The sequence below is a fragment of the Bos mutus genome, chromosome 5 (assembly GCF_027580195.1).
Source record: "Bos mutus isolate GX-2022 chromosome 5, NWIPB_WYAK_1.1, whole genome shotgun sequence".
Taxonomy (NCBI): Eukaryota; Metazoa; Chordata; class Mammalia; order Artiodactyla; family Bovidae; genus Bos; species Bos mutus.
Genome location: NC_091621.1, coordinates 75,219,743 through 75,237,131, shown reverse-complemented (window position 1 = coordinate 75,237,131; position 17,389 = coordinate 75,219,743). Strand labels below are relative to the sequence as shown.

The window sequence follows — 17,389 nt, the reverse complement described above, 5'->3', positions numbered from 1 at the left end:
ACATGCAGATGATAACACAGCAATATTATCTGAATTTTTAGAATGATTATATGAAAAGAAACCCCAAATCTTTCTAGAATGGGATCAATAAAATTCATATATCCCAAACGGTAGTCTGGTTTTCATTCCTTTTTTCCATTCCTTTTTAAGTCTAGATGCATTTTAGTGTGGCCATTCCTATGTTGTGAGTTTCTGTCATTGTTTGGCAAGTATTAACATTCTCCCTAGTAAGTCTCAAGATTCCATCTGTTTAGGTAAAGCCTTGCTTAAAATTCAGTTTCTTTTATTTATCCCTCAGAAGTTCACATGACTAACTTTGAAGGGGTGAGTAGAAATCTCCTACATTTAGCCACCAATCCAGGCAAGTCAGATGCTAGTGATTTTCCTTTATGTTCTTTTTCCATAGCAATACATTTAAATCCGATTTTTTTTTAATCATTGTAATCAGATAACTGCTTTACAATGTTGTGTTTCTGCAGTACATGAATCAAAGGTAAGTATACATACATCCGCTCACTCTTGAGCCTCCCTCTCCCCACCCCACCTCCAGCCCACCCCTCTAGGTCATCACAGAGCACCAGGCTGAGCTTCCTATGCTACACAGCGATTTCCCACTAGCTATCTATTTTACACATGGTAGTGTATATGATTAATTGTACTGTATGTTCTCATCAGTAATAAAGTTTTGAACCAGGATAATGGCCACCTAGGATAGAGACTAAATTTTACCAATTCTATTTGCAAGTAGGGGTGACTGTGTTACTCAGTTCCAGCCAGTAGAGGTCAGTGGTGCTGTCCTTAGTACCTGTAGGGAGCTTTCCTTCAGAGAGCTGGCCAGTATGCTGTCCTCTTCTGGGTCTCTTCCTCCATCTGATTACAAGTAGATCTTGTGTCTGACTTTCAGGATGAGGATTACACCCAACTGATGTGGAACAGAGGGGAGAAGTAGCCTGGGCCTCAAGAGGCAGTTTGTTGTGACCCACACAGTCAAAGGCTTTAGCATAGTCAATGAAACCGAAGTCAATGCTTTTTTGGAATTCCTTTGCTTTTTCTATGATCCAATTGCCGTTGGCAATTTGATTTCTTGTTCCTCTGCCTTTTCTAAATCCATCTTTAACATCTGGAAGTTCTCGGTTCACATACTGTTGAACCCTAGCTTGAAGGATTTTGAGCATTACCTTGCCAGCATGTGAAATGAGCCCAATTGTGAGGTAGTCTGAACATTCTTTAGAATTGCCTTTCTTTGGGATTGGAATGAAAACTGACCTTTTCCAGTCCTGGGGCCACTGCTGAGTTTTCCAAATTTGCCGTCATATTGAATGAAGCACTTTAAAAGCATCATCTTTTAGGATTTAAACAGCTTAGCCAGAATTCCATCACCCCCACTAGCTTTGTTAGAAGTAATGCTTCTAAGGCCTACTTGATTTCAAAATCCAGGATGTCTGGCTCAAGGTGAGTGACCACACCATCATGGTTATCCTGGTCATTAAGACCTTTTTTGTGTAGTTCTTCTGTGTGCATTCTGTGTATTCTTTCGTGATGTGAAAAGCCGACTCATTGGCAAAAGACCCTGATGCGGGGAAAGATTGACAGCAAGAGAAGAAGGGGGTGATGGAAGATGAGATGGTTGGAGCGCACCACGGACTCCGGCAGATAGTGAAGGCCAGGGAAGCCTGGCATGCTACAGTCCATGGGGTCACAAAGTGTCAAACACAACTTGGTGACTGAACAACAGGAGGCAGAGTCATTATGTCAAACCTGGACATTTTTACACAAGAATGGAGTCGATGTCTTGTGCATGTATTTTAATTATACAAATACTTGTGTATTTAAATTTTAATATACAAATATTTGTGTATTTTAAACATATGTGCTTTAAATATTTTTTAAATACTTATATATTTCCAATATTTTCACATATTCATGCTGGTTCTAGCCTGACAAAGCTCTGAAATGTTCTAGCTACTCTGTCCCACATCTAGGTTTTACCTGCACCCGAGGAAAAGGAGACCAGGCAAGATCATCTTCAAAGATGATGATCAGCTATTTCCATCAAGAAAATCAATCCTCAAGGAGAGTTTACTAACCAAAAGAAGGAGAGCCTTCTCAGTTGTATTTCCCATCAAGTCTGAAAACTGTTTTTAGAGACACCCAGCTCAACATATGCTACACTTCCCCTGACTCATGCCATATCCTGTATTTTCCAAATAGATGCAGGATTTATTATAATAAATGTCCTGCAATATTCAGTCAGTTCAGTCACTCAGTTGTACCCGACTCTTTGTGACCCCATGGACTACAGCACTCCAGGCTTCCCTGTCCATCACCAACTGCCAGAGCTTACTCAAATTCATGTCCATCGAGTCAGTGATGCCATCCAACTATCTCATCCTCTGTTGTCCCCTTCTCCTCCTGCCTTCGATCTTTCCCAGCATCAGGGTCTTTTCCAATGAGTCAGTTCTTTGCATCAGGTGGCCAAAGTATTAGAGTTTCAGTTTTGCATCAGTCCTTCCAATGAATACCACCAGTGAACAAAAAAATAAAAACCTAGATTATTCTGGCTAGTTAGCCTAAGTCACTGCCATTTTAGTCTTAAATAAAACTTACTCCTAATATGCAACAATGTCATTTCATTTGCAAACGATTTCAGTCACAACCTCTGATGTAATTATATCTAACAGGAAGGAAATTTACCACTTCCTTTATACAAAAAATAAATTGGCCCACCCATGTCACAGAGCTAGTTTAGTGGCAAACCTGGGATTTGAGCCCTACGCCCAGCCTCCAAATCTTTCTAGTAAGCTCCAAGGTGTTCCCAATGGTCCTTGAATGGCCCATTTGAAACTTGTGCTTTTATGGATAATTTGGTTCTTCATGACCTAATCCCTGAACTGAAACCTTTAAGCCTATCAGAAGCTATCATTCTTTCACTTTTTTTTGAGCATCAGCTCTAGGCCAGGCACTGTTCTGACCAGAGTGTATGAACCATTGAACAAAATAAAACTTCTGCCTTTTGGAGCTTACAATCTAGTAAGAGTGGACCATGAACTTCAGAAAATGTTAGGATCTGTGTTCAGCAAACAGGACTAAAGTAGATCAACGTGGGAATTAGTGAGAGCTGCGAGTGGGTGAAGGTTGCTGAAATATTTAAAAAGGTGCTCTGGGTAGCCTGAAGTGATAGCTGAGCCAAGACTTGAAGGAGGTAGGGAATCAGAGCACCTAAAACACAGTTTTCTTTGAATGGCAAGCAATGCAAAACCAAGCTTTGATTGAGTGATATAAGGCAACACAGGCCCCAGGAGATGAGTACAAACCGTTGTGTTCCATACCTTCAACCCAGGAGCTCAGGATCACTTTTTGCAAGCTTCAGGCGCTAAACACATCTAAATCGAAGTCTTGAGGATCTTAAATACACTGCTGTGTTGAAAACAGAACTGTCAAAACTGATGGTCCACACTGCAAAATATACACGCAGAGTGACGAGGGTTGTCTCTTAGTCACTGTTGAAATATGCACAGGCCTGCATGGTGGCACGTGGAAATGTCATTTGACTCCTTCTGGAGTAATCGCTTCCTGTTACTTCAAAATGAAAATAATCTGTTTGCCTGTATTTACAAACTATTAAAGTGTCCTTAACCGCAAGAATAAAAGTAAAAAGAAAATATATGGTAAAGTAAACAGACTGAGATCACAGGCTAAGAACATCTTACAGCTTTGGGAACAAGGACTGTTTTTTGTTTGGGGGATGGGGAAGGTTAAAACACAAGAAAAACAAGCTCTGTGGCCCTGATTACCCACCGGAGAGCATGCCACAGGCTGGAGCTGACCAGATTGCAGGCCTAGCTCTGTAATATCCAGGTAAACAAAGGGGCGAGTGAGGAGCTGGACAGGAGGCAGGGCCAGGAAGGAAACAGTTACTTGGGGCTGCAGTAGAGTGACCAGCTGGACTCAGCCACTTAAGGACAAAGTAGACCAGTTTCTCAAAATAATTGGTTTCATGCAGTAAAAACAAAATGAGGATGAATGCTTGGAGCTTATTCAAATAAGAGTAAAAATAGATCCAAAAGAAAACACAGCTAGAAATAGTTGAATACAAGTTTTGTATTGAGTTAAAAACTGGACACAATCAGTTTATCAACTAGTTTATTTTTCTGGAAATGACTGGTGTGTTATTACAGCTGACGTGGGGCTGTATTCATGGGCAAGAGCACCCCCAACTCACACACAAGACCTCAAATCACACCATACCTATTATATTGGGTGGTTACCAACACAGTCACCATAAAGAATTATGTGGTTAATATGTGGAACATTTTCACAGCAACTTGGGATAACTGACAATATTATGTCAAAAGGGTGAATGCAACAAGGCAGAGACCTGGGCCCTACCCAGCTCTGGAGAATGCCATACATACCACCAGGGTAGAGCGCCCCCCGGAGTTTGAGCATGGCGGTGCATTTGTCTGCCTAGTCACCGCTATTCACGTTTGTTGTTCTTTCGCACTTTTAACCTGATTTCACAATACAGTCCTACGAACCTTCTTAGGTTCATAGAAAGCACCAGGCTTTCTAGGGAAAAAAAAAATTTTATGTTGGGGAAAAAGTAGAATAAAGCAGAACCACCTGATTTCTTTCAGAAAGGAAATTTCCACTCATCTGTTTTTTGCTGTCTCTTAACTTGTATCCCAACTGCCCACCTACATATGGGTTCCTGACTGAAGGTTCTAACCTAAGGTTGGAAGGGGCACCAAGCTTGTGCCAAGCCCAAAAGCCATCGAGGTGCCTTTTGCTGCTCTGGGAGACGGTGGCCTCTTACAGACCAGGACGTGATAGCAAGAACAGGCTGGCTTAGGACTTACAGGGAAGCCAGGTTAACAGAGCAGCGCCTCTGCAGTTTCGGTCTGCAGCAGAGTCACAAGGAGCCAGTTAACAATACAGCTGCCTACGCTGAGATTCTGAGTCAGCTAAACCTGGGACAAGGCCTAGACATCTGCATTTTAACAAGCACCCCCCAACCTCCACTCCGCTATCTTCTGATGTAGGCAGTCTTCCACCTTCAGCTCTGAGGAGCATGTAAAGCAGTGACAAGGCATTTATCTATGGAGGAAAAAACCACGCACATTCTGCCAACAGACACCCTGTGCACCCCGCCCCCAGCTCCCTTCGCCTTTGGCCTTTGGACAGTGACTCCTGGGTGGTGAGGGGTGGAGTACACGTCTGACCACATCTGGGCGACGCCTCAAAAGGCCACATCCTCCCAAAGTTTCCTGCTCGGAGTCCACACACTGTCTACTCTAACACCTACTAAATAAAGGCAACATTTCTAACTCATTTTAAGGTATGCAATTCTTTTATTTCCTTGGTCTGACAGCAGAAACTTCATTATACAAGAGCCTGCATCTTGACAGAGCTGACCCTCAGACTTCCCCCACGGGAAGGACCCTTTTCATTCACGGAGATGAACTGAAGTGTCTTGAGATGAATTGAAATGTCCCATCTGGGTGCAAATTCCTGCTTCCCACCCAGATCATAACCCTAACGTGAAAATAATCAGAATCAAATGGAATCCCCAAGAACTATGAAAAGTCACCCTTCTCAAATTTTTCTAACTAGCAGCTGCGGGAAATTAAGACCCAAGGAGGGGGTGCCACTGGCCCTCACCATGCATCTCTGTGCATTGAGAAAGTGGAGGACAGCAGGCCGGAAGCAAGAGTTCTGGATAAGCGGGAGGTGCAGACAAGCCATCTTACCCCATACCTGCCCCTTCTGTACGTAACTCCGTTAACTCATGGAGTGAAGTCTGGGAAATGTCAAGACGAGTGGTTTTAGCCTGTTACTGAAATGGGTGATGCTCATTCAAGTCCAAGGTAGGTGTGGGGAAAACGGGCACCAAAGAGCAAAGCAGGTTAGACAGAGATGCTCAGTACTCATTCAGTTCCAGTTCTATGCTATGGAGACTATCTTTGCAATCCTGATGTCCCTCACGCCTGGCCTCTACTCTCCAGCAGAAGGGGAGCTCCATCTAAGTGTCTACAGCCACCACAGGGGTGGTGGGCTGGGTACTGTGATGCTTATGAGATGACCACTGGGATGTGGGAGGGATGTGGGAGACAGGAGAGGTCAGGGGCTATAATACTTCAATTCCAGTGGGTCTCTTTTGGTCCCTGGGAATGGTCCACTACCAGCCAGTAATCCTACAACATTCTCAACCCCTTTCCCCACCTGTCTTGTGCAAATGTCAAAAATAGAATCTCTGCCCAAAGCAAAGGAGAGCAGGAAGTTATTGTCGGTTCACGGTCTCTGGCCCCAGCTTGCCCACTCCGGTTCTTCCATGGAAATCAGATTTTGCAGCAGTGTTTGTTGTGAGACTAAAGTATCCCTATTTTTTTTTTCTATCAAAGCCAACCCAACAGCTCTGTCCTGACATGCTTTCTCCCAGGGCCGAGAAAGCAGCAAAAAATGTCAATCGAGCGTGTGAAAATATGGTGATGGTGTGTGTGGTGTCGTGTTTCCAGGTGTTCCTCCTCTGTCTCCTTCACGGGGGGAGCCCTCCCTCTGTCTCTCTCTCCCCAAGCCCCACACTTGCCCCTCCCCCTGCCCCGAGTCCGGTCGCTCCCACTGGCCGGTTTCCGCCACTCACTTCCCGTAGACACTCTCGTCACTGTAGGCCACATACAGAAAGTAGTCTTCCTCATGGTTGTCCTGGGCGAAGAGGGGAGAGAATGGTTTAGAAACATAATCAAGTTCGTCATCCCTAGGGTCTGGAGTCTCACACAACCTTGTAGGGTAGGCATAGGAGGTACCCTGCATCCCCCTTCAAAAGGGGATAGCGTGACTCCCCTGGTGGTCCAGTGCTTAGGACTCTGAGCTTTCAGTGCAGGGGTCACCAGTTTGATCCCTGGTCAGGGAACTCGGATCCTGCATGCCACTGGGCAGGGCCAAAAAAACAGGGATCAAAGAAGCAGCAGAAGTGGCTGGGATTCAACTTTGAACTCATAAATTCACAAAAACCTTCATGGAGAACATCATACACATCAGAGATATGAAGCTCATTCTGGCAAGAAGAACAATTACACAACATGACTATATATTGTTGTTGACTGCTGTTCAGTCACTAAGTCGTGTCCAACTCTTCTGTGACCCCATGGACTGTAGCCCACTAGGCTCCCTTGTCCGTGGGATTTCCCAGAATACTGGAGTGGGTTGCCATTTATTCCTCCAGGAGATCTTCCTGACCCAAGGATTGAACACGTGTCTCCTGCATTGGCAGGCAGGTTCTTTACTGCTGAGCCACCAGGGAAACCCATTAACTATATATATTTGAAAGTGAAAGTCGCTCAGCATGTCAGACTCTTTATGACCCCATGGACTATACAGTCCATGGAATTCTCTAGGCCAGAATAATGGAGTGGGTAGCCTATCCCTTCTCCAGCGGATCTTTCCGACCCTGGAATCGAAGGATAATTATATATATTGGGATATAAAAATATATATATTGGGATATAAAAATATATATATTGGGATATAAAATTATATATATTGGGATATATATATGGATATAAACCAGGAATGTATGCTGTGGAATAAAAACTAGAAATTATTAGAAAAGTTCACTAATAGGATAGAATTATAAGACAGTATTGTGTGAAACCCTTTGAGGAATAATGATGCAGTTACAATCTAAGGTGATAAATCACGATCAAGTTCTCTACTATAGTTTATCATCATATTTTTACAGTTTACCAAAAATTAAACCAAATAAAATCATTCAAGTTACTCCCTCCAACTGAGTTGATTTGTGAAGACAAATGAATCCACTGAAACACTGCCTGGTCTTTAAATTTGATTTGATTTGGTATATCTGTGGTCAGAAAGCACTTCCTGCTTTTCAATAAGGACACTCCAATGTTAAAACACTACGGCAGGGCAAGACTGAGAAAATAATTCAAAGGGACTGAATCCCGTGTGCCGCTCAATTGCTGAGGGACAAGAGACACCTGATTTCCCAGAGCCTGACACGGCCATGTGAGAGCATCCTGATAAATGACACCTCTACCACCTGCCCCACTTCCCGGGTGTGTGGAAGATAACACCTGGGACGGAGGCTAGAGAAAGCCAGGCGGTACAGCCTTGTCGCCAGGACCATTACCTCATACAGCTGGCCCATGGTCGCACTAGTGGGAGGTATGGTGTTGTTGACAAAGAAGAATAAGGCGTCCTCAGGTCTCAGGTGGATTCTCTTCCGGATTAAGAAGTAGAACTGGCCAACTGGATGGGGGGTGCGGGGGTGGCGTTTAGAAAACAAAGACGAAGCAGAAGAAGACAAGAGGTTAGCAGGAGGGTAGTAAGATCCGGAAAACAATTCTATTGCACCTGTTTCCCAAAGCACCAGACGGGCATTATCATCTGAGCAGAGCCTAACACTGTCCTGCAGCTTCAGAAACAAAAAATGACATGGCAAGAAGCCTGTGTGTTCCCTGACATGCCATGGAGTTTAATTCCTCAATCCGTCTCCACTTTACTCAATTTCAGACCTAATGCTAACATTCCCATGGTCTAAATCTGATTTGAAACACACTTTTCAGAATTCTTTGGGGTCCAGCGGTTAGGACTCTGGTGCTTTCAATGCCAGGGCCCAGGTTCTATCCCTGGTAGGGGGAACTAAGATCCCAAAGCCACATAATATGGGGAGAAAAACACACACACACACCAGACACTTTCATGTCCATTTCCGCCTAAGACAAACTTGTGATGGAAGATATCTACTGGACTCCAGTAATCTTAGTACAATCCCTCATCCCAATGTCGGGGCAATGAGTGGCGTTCAGTGCTTTATTTTTCACTGAGTACACTGAAAGGTTTCTGCTGCTGCTGCTGCTGCTGAGTCGCTTCAGTCGTGTCCGACTCTGCGACCCCATAGACGGCGGCCCACCAGGCTCCCCCGTCCCTGGGATTCTCCAGGCAAGAACACTGGAGTGGGTTGCCATTTCCTTCTCCAATGCATGAAAGTGAAAAGTGAAACGGAAGTCACTCAGTCATGTCTGACTCTTAGCAACCTCATGGACTGCAGCCTACCAGGCTCCTCTGCCCATGGTTTCTAGAAGGCTGATATTCAAACCTAATCACTCTGGAGCAAACACAGCTACCAATATCTTTCTAAGTGTCTCCTGGATGCAGTGGTTATTCCATTAAACATCAACATGAAGAATTAATGTATCTTTTGGAAATCCAAACAGTATCTACAAGATGTATGAACAAAAAAACCATAACTTGAAGAGGTCAAGGTATTCAGCTGGGAATCTCTATAACGTTATCTTCCCAACAAATTAGTCTGGTTTTCCTTATGGTGTAAATTGGTATCACAATAACAAACCTGAATTTTAAGCGGCTTATATAATACGCATCTGGTCTTTTCTTTCAAGCTCTCACACTCTGCTGCCTCTAAATCAAACAAGGCCCTACAACAATGGGAAAAGCTTAAGGAAATCAGTGATGGGAAAGAACAATTACATCACCATCGCTGAATCACCCAATTCTCTGGGGCATCCCACTCACTTTCCTCTGTTCTACCTCCCCTCAAGCCCACGATTGCATGCACACAGGAAGGACTGGGAAGGAGGGAGGAAGGGTCTGCTACTGTAGGAGGAAGGGTCTGCTGTGGGAGAAGGGTCAGGGGAGGGACAGAGCATTACCAGTGAGGTCAGAGGGCACGAGGTACTTCCTCTTGTCCAGATCAGGCACCCTGGCCTTGGGAGCCTTCTCCACGATCACCTGGGAGGAGAGACAAAGGGTGGGAATGAAAACTGCAGAATCCAACCTAGTATGTTGCCTTCTACACCCTACAATTGCCCTTATCTGAAGTGAGTTTCTCTAGGCTCAATACAACTTTTCCATCTCTTATTCTCTCTTACCCTTTACAAAATGTATGGGGAAACAAACTTTCTTAATAAGGTTATAATTTTATTACTGAAACAACAAGAGGATAAGGAAGGGATATTATGAAAAGTAAAGAGGATCTTGATTTTAATTACAAGTTACCTATAAGACGTGTGTACGTGCATGCTAAGTCGCTTCAGTCATTTCCAACTCTTTGCAACCCTATGGACTATAGCCCACCAGGCTCCTCTCTCCTTAGGTCTCTAGGCAAGAATACTGGAGTGGGTTGTCATGCCCTCCTCCAGGGGATCTTCCTGACCCAGGGATGAAACTAGAGTCTCTTATGGCTCGTGCATTGGTAGGCAGGTACTTTGTTATAGGATATATACTTTCTGGCATTTAGTTGAAGCACCAAGAAAATTGTCTGGATTTTCTCAAGTGGTCCTGAGTACCTACTAGGTTTATTCTTTCTCATAAATGATATTTATCTGTAAAGGTACAGATAATGTGGTTTAAATTTTGTACTTCATCAAAATTTTTGAGAATGATTGCAAAAAAAAATGCATTCAAGGCACTATTAAGTAAAAAAAGTGTTAAAGTAGTGCTTATATTAATAGAATGTCAGTACAATAACCCATAATAACCCGTATTGATTATCTGTTAGGATTTTAAGGGATTTTCAGTGTCTACATTAAATATTTCTACAATACTTTCAAGTTTAGAAGGGTCATTTATTTCTGTAATGAAAAGGAAAAAAGATCAAAAGGGAGGAGATATACGTATACCTATGTTGAGGTTTGACAGAAAACAAAATTCTGTAAAGCAATTATCCTTCAATAAAAAAATAATTTAAAAAAAGGAAAAAAGATACATAAAAGTTATACATGTAGATGTATAAAACAGGAAATATTTTATAAATAAAATTTCAAGCAATAATTTAAATAATGTACTTAATTTAAGTATTACAAAAACACATTCAGTATTTATATACTATATAAGTGATGTAATATGTAATTTGATTTAAATTATAAATACTTTGAATTGATTATAAAACCATCAGTTTTAGATTTTTAGTCTAGAAAATATAATCATTTTAGGTAGAAGATAAGGGAAGTACAGAAAAGTTAAAGCATAAATAAACACTGGGTACAGGTCACATAAATTCTCTTAACTTCAGCATTCCAAGGAGTAAAATATGTATGTATGTTTAGTCACTCAGTTGTGTCCGAGCCTTTGTGACCCCATGGACTGTAGACCACCAGGCTCCTCTGTCCATGGGATTCTCCAGGCAAGAACACTGGAGTGGGTTGCCATGCCCTCTTCCAGGGGATCTTCCCAACCCAGGGATCAAACCTGGGTCTCCCACATTTCAAGCAGATCCTTTACCATTTGAGCCGCCAGGGAAACCTGATAAAAAGGAACACGGTAACCTTCAAACACATCTTTTACAGACACATGGAATGGACACAACAAACTCACTGCTACTGCTAAGTCACTTCAGTCGTGTTGGACTCTGTGCGACCCCATAGACGGCAGCCCGCCAGGCTCTCCCATCCCTGGGATTCTCCAGGCAAGAACACTGGAGTGGGGTGCCATTGCCTTCTCCAAATAATCCATAAATCCATAAAACTTTTATGTGAAAAGGCTTTGTAAACTGTAAAGATCTAAACATAACGATTTGGAGAAATCTGAAGCTTTTAAATTTAAGGGGATAGGTTAACATAGTGGAAAAACCTGCTTATTTTTGCAGAGAAAGAGAATTCTGCACCAGGAAGACCAGAAGAACATTATCACAAATAAGTCACAGGCACAAAATGTAAAGTGTGAGGAACAGAGTAGTAACTTTATCATGGTGTCTTGAAATGTGCATAAAAAACACTATGTTGTGTAACAGGAATTAACAGTGTTGTAGGTTAATTATACTTTGAGAGTAAATCCTAAGAGTTCTTATCACACATTTTTTTTTCTATTTCTTTAATTTTGTATCTGTATGAGACTGTATGGACAGTCACTGAATTTATTGTGACCATCATTCCATAAGGTATATAAGTCAAATCATGATGCTGTACACTTTATAGGTATACAGTGCCATATGTCAATTATATTTCTATAAAACCAAAAGAAAAAAATTTAAAAAAAATAAAAATTAAACCTGGAGTACTGATATATGAATCAGAAATGAAAACAAAGTCAGAAGAGCATAGGAATAGACCAGTGAAGACCCAACAATGAGGCAGCAGGTAAATAAAATTAAAAGGGAAGGAGGGAGCATAGCATTGTGCTATGCAGGAACTCTGAGACCTGGCAGCTCCAGCCCCAATTAATAAGAGATGGAAACCACAAGAAAGGAGCAGGAAAAGAGAGCAACAAAGACAAGTGCAATTGAATCAGGGTACGTGACTGCTTTAATAACAGAACAGTCCAGTGAGAAAGGGCTTTGGAAATCATTTAACCCTCTTTTCTGTCAACACAACACTTCAGCACAGTGAGATGCAGAGTTCTGCCCAGAACTAACACCAAATCTCAGGATTCAGAGGGCAAAGCTCCTTCTATTTTTTTTTTTTTTTTTGTCATCAGAAAGAAAGCCACACACTGAGCAGCTGGAAGGAGTTTGGCCACTGGTTAAAATCCAACTGGAGAAATCATGAGATCTGAGTGAGTCATAAGAGCTTACAAATTATCAAATAAGTAAAATATTTAACAGCAAACAATGAGAAAAAAATAGAGGGATTAGCTGAAATTCTGGGTGAATGCATGGAAACAACTGAAATGGGAAGGGCTGTTTTGAGGAAATATAGGAGAATTTTAACTAGATTTCGGAACAGGTACAATTCTGAGCTTGTAGCTTATACAGAACTATTATTAGAACAGAGCTTTAATCTTGGAGTTCTGAAAAAAACGGTCATCATTTTGCTTACTGGAATGTTTTTCTGGCATCATACTGCCATCTGAACTGGTGAGGGCAGCAACAGTTGACTTCTCTATTCCCAATACCTGACAGCACAATGCACGCTTAAATCATTCTTAAATCACGAACTGCCTCGGACCTTGAGAAACACTATGGCCTGGAGGATCCAACAGCCAGGATCAGAATCCCAGCTCAGGCACACATCAGCCACTTGCAGGAAGTTACTCCATTTCTTCAGATCCTTCTTCTGTAGAAAGGGATTATAATGGTGTGAGGACTAAGTGAATGACTACAGACAGGGCACTGAAGATATTCCCAGGGACATGGTAAGCTATCAATCAAAGTTAGTTGTCACTTGAAAATATTGTAAGAGGATAGGATGGGCGTCACCAAGACTTGGTGGGAAACCTTTAAAGCAGTCATCCAAGGTCCAGAGACCAGGAAAGAAATTTGCGAAGCATCCTTTAGTGGGTAATAGGGCTAGTTCTCCTTTTTAGCTGAAAACACCTTTGTATGTAATTCCCCTAATGCAACAGCCCTCATGTCTCCCTTAGATTATAGAAAAAGTACTCCAAGAGGTTTATACGGCCCAGGTCGCTTCTGGCAGCTGTAAGAACATGAAAAGTTAGATGGAAGACTGGAAAGGAATTCACCATCAGATAACTGCAATTCCTTTACACGTAAATTACCTGTAATATTTATCCTAAAGTCCCTGCCCTAAGATAAACAACACAGTCTTAGGGTCTTTAATCCTCCCATCTCCAAAACTCAAGGATTGCTGTTCCCTCTATCACACTTTAAAAGCCTTCTGCCCTCAAATCCAGCTACGCAGCCCACAATAGCGAAAACCAGGCAAGAGGCGGGGGAAGGGTAACAGGAAAAACGCCCGGATGCAGAAAGACACCTTGGTATTTCTTCCCTGTTCCTTCTCTCCGCCTGCACTAAGTTAAAGAACATAAACCTGAGTCCAAAAACCCAAGAAGAAGGTCTCAGTCCTTCCTGATTGTGTTCAGGTACAATGTGTTCAGAATAAACACCGGCCCACACACCCTGGAGCCAAGAATGATGAGGCAACCGGGTTGCTGCGCAGAGAACGTGACCTTGTTTTCTGGGCCAGGACTCTTGTGGCATCCCCTTCCCTTCCTAATTCTCACAGAATAAAACAAAAGATCCAATGGCTTCCGAATATTTCCCTCCCAAACCCAGGGCTACAAAGGGCCAAAGTCCTCCCGATTAACGGAGAACCACCTAAGGGTGGAAATTGATGGGAGCAAATCCCCCTGTTCATTCCTGAACAGTTCCATGCTATCTTTAAGGCAGCATATGGGTGGTCCCGACCTCATCATTCTCTCCCCAAAAAGCTACATTTTGAGTACATCCCAGCCAACACATCCGCTGAACGCTGCTGAGTCACTCAATCGTAGGATCCGTTCTAAAACTGCGGTCAGCTCTAAAAGATGGGGACAGGCTCTAGGGATACGAGTTTTTAAAGGTCCGCAGTCCGAACGTCCATTCCACTGGCTCTCTCCGCGGTGAAGGGCGTGCAGGTTGAGTAATGTTAGGGGCCACCCTTCTGTGCCTTTGGGCAGCCATCGCGACTCCCCCGCTCCCATCCCCATCCCCCCCCCTCCCCTAGGACACTCACAGGGACCCGGTCCGGATATTTCTTTCGGATCTTTTCTCCTTCCTTTTTCCGATACTCAAAGGGATGGTCCTCCTTATACTGGAACTTCATGATGAACCGCAGGATTTCTAAAATCCCCGGACGGGGCCTGCCTCTCTCGCGGACGACGGCGTCTCTCCCGTCTTTTGATGATGATCCCTTTGGGCAATTCGCAATGAGTCTCAGATTCGCTTCCAAGAGGCCAGCCCACGTTGCAGCGCCGCTCGGCAGAGCTTTCAGAAAGGAGGGACTCGGGGCCTGGGTTCCAAGACAGGGTAGGGCCAGGTAAAGAATTCCCGGTGGCTTTTACCGAGAGCTGCGAGCACAAAAACAACCCGACGGCCCGCTGATCCTGTGACGTCAGGAAGCCCCGCCCCCGCGAACCTTGGACCAAGGGATGGGGGTGGGCAGGCGCCGTCCATTTCAGTGTTTTCTCTTTCTAGTTTCAGTTTCCCCGAATATAGTCCATTTAGAACACGAGGAATTTTCACATTTTATTTTATTGTGAAAGTGACATTAGAGGTGTTTTTAAAACAACAGCAAAAAATAATGTTCTAAAGAGGTATTCTACCCTCTCCGCCATTTCTTGGTTGGGCCCCAAAACAAATACAGATGGTAAAAATCCAGCTTTTTTTCAGCCTGTTGGGATCTGGTGTCTGGAAAGAGGTGGGATGGGAGTCCTGGAACTTCTTTGGCCCATTCAGAGGTGCCCCGGGCTTGTATTTCGCCCTTTGCTCGTTCATTGATTACACTGGTGCCTCGGATGCTGGGCTGGCTGCCTCGGATGCTGGGCTGGCTGCCTCCGCCCCGTGACCTCTCGTTCACCACGTTGGCGTCATGTTTGGGTTTTTGCAGCAAATCTGCCCCTAGAATATAAACAGAGCATGACTCAGGGAACTGAAGAGATGTAGCCGGTGAAGGGCATGAGGTGTGATCAAGGTCCAGGGAAGTGACGTCAGTCGTTACTACTAAGGACTTTGCATAGGTTACAGCTATGGAAATGAATGACAGATCTCAGAAGTTAGGTCTGTCTTCGGAAAAGAAAATACCGTGCGATTCAGGCGATTAACTCGGTAGTCCTCAATTTTTCCCCTGATGCAAAAATTCACGGGAGGAGGGTACTCCTTTCCAGCCATGAATACAAAGCGCCACCTGAAGGGCTGGTGGAAGACTGGAGGTAACAGTGTCGCCTCCCTCTTGCCCTCCACTTTTCCCTGCTAAGACAGAGGAATAAGGCCTTTCCAACCACTACTAACAAGTGATTATAGGGACCTGTAAGGGAAGAGCAGCAGAAACTGTAATATTAAAAAAGAATGAAGATACAGGATGAGGGGCTGCTGTGCCCTAAAGAAGTCCAGGAAGTTCTGAAAAATGACAACAGTGGGTCACTTGTCATCTTTCATCAAGGTCTCAGGGTCTCTGATTGAAAAAAAAAAAACAAATGAAAAGAAACAAGGAAAATGAATTGCATAGCCCTACATTTTTTAGTTTTTAGGATTTTTTTTTCTATGTGGGCCATTTTAAAAGTCTTCATTGAATGTGTCACAATATTGCTTCTCTTTTATGTTTTCGTTTTTTGTTCACAAGGCATGTGGGATCTAAGCTCCCCAACCAGGGACTGAACTGGCACCCCTGCATTGCAAGGTGGTCTTCACCACTGGACCGCCAGGGAAGTCCCTAACCTTTGTTTTTAATGCTAATCATTTTTCTCCATGGCATTTTTCAACCCTTATTATGTATGGAAATCCAGGAATTCTTGTATCGCATTATATTTTTGTAATGTTTAGTCCTTGTTTTCAAAGTGGTTATTTTAGCTGATTTGAGCTTTGACCCAAATATAGCTAAATCTCTCAAAGGAATACTTTAAAATCAATGGAGAAGAGTGTTATTTTCCCATCAAATCTACTGGAAACAATCATAGCTAGTTTAAAAATAATTTTAACTTTTATTTTGAATATACCTATTCATGGTAGCAGATTACATAACACAGATACTCAGGAGATGAAATTTCATTAACCTTTATGCCTTAAGGCCTTTCTAAATGCAAATACTTTTTCACAGACTAGCCACTCTGTCAACCCTTTACAGCTTTCTACATATACTTGTAGCAGAACATTTAGAATATTATACAGAAGGTAATTTTGTAAGGAGATCAGTCCTGGGTGTTCTTTGGAAGGCATGATGCTGAAGCTGAAACTCCAGTACTTTGGCCACCTCATGCGAAGGGTTGATTTATTGGAAAAGACTCTGATGCTGGGAGGGATTGGGGGCAGGAGGAAAAGGGGACGACAGAGGATGAGATGGCTGGATGGCATCACTGACTCGATGGACGTGAGTTTGAGTGAACTCCGGGAGTTGGTGATGGACAGGGAGTCCTGGTGTGCTGCGATTCGTGGGGTTGCAAAGAGTCGGACACGACTGAGCGACTGAACTGAACTGAACTGAATTTTGTAAGGGCTTCCCTGGTAGCTCAACAGTGAACAATCTGCCTGCAATGCAGAAGACATGGGTTCCATCCCTGGGTTGGGAAGATCTCCTGGAGAAGAAAATGGCAACCCACTCCAGTATTGCCTGGAACATGCCAGGGATAGAGGAGTCTTGCAGGCTGCAATCCATGGGGTCACAAAGAGTCAGGCACGACTGAGCAACTAAACAACAACAACTTTCAAAGTCAATTGGTGGTTTTGTGGAAAACTAGACATACTTTAACAATACAATACAGCAAAATTTAGTTCACATGTGTCGTGACAGGGCTTCCCAGATGGCTCTAGCGGTAAAGAACCCACCTGCCAATGCAGAAGATGTAAGTGACATGGGTTCAACCCCTGGGTCAGGAAGAGCCCCTGGAGGAGAGCATGGCAACCCTCTTCAGTATTCTTGCTTGGAGAATCCCATGGACAGAGGAGCCTGATGGGTTATAGTCCATGGGATCACAAGGAGTC

At 43.4% G+C, this 17,389-nt stretch overlaps 1 protein-coding gene across 1 annotated transcript; it reads right to left on the bottom strand.

Annotated features, from left to right (window-relative positions):
* Window positions 1-5,331: 5,331 nt before the first annotated feature.
* Window positions 5,332-14,805, bottom strand: GABARAPL1 (GABA type A receptor associated protein like 1). The gene is made up of 4 exons (XM_070371072.1): window positions 14,430-14,805; window positions 9,693-9,771; window positions 8,150-8,268; window positions 5,332-6,702 (listed from the first exon to the last, which is right to left on the bottom strand). Exons 1-4 carry the CDS (start codon window positions 14,517-14,519, stop codon window positions 6,637-6,639), a joined length of 354 nt encoding a protein of 117 aa, XP_070227173.1. The 5' UTR covers window positions 14,520-14,805; the 3' UTR covers window positions 5,332-6,636.
* Window positions 14,806-17,389: the final 2,584 nt, after the last annotated feature.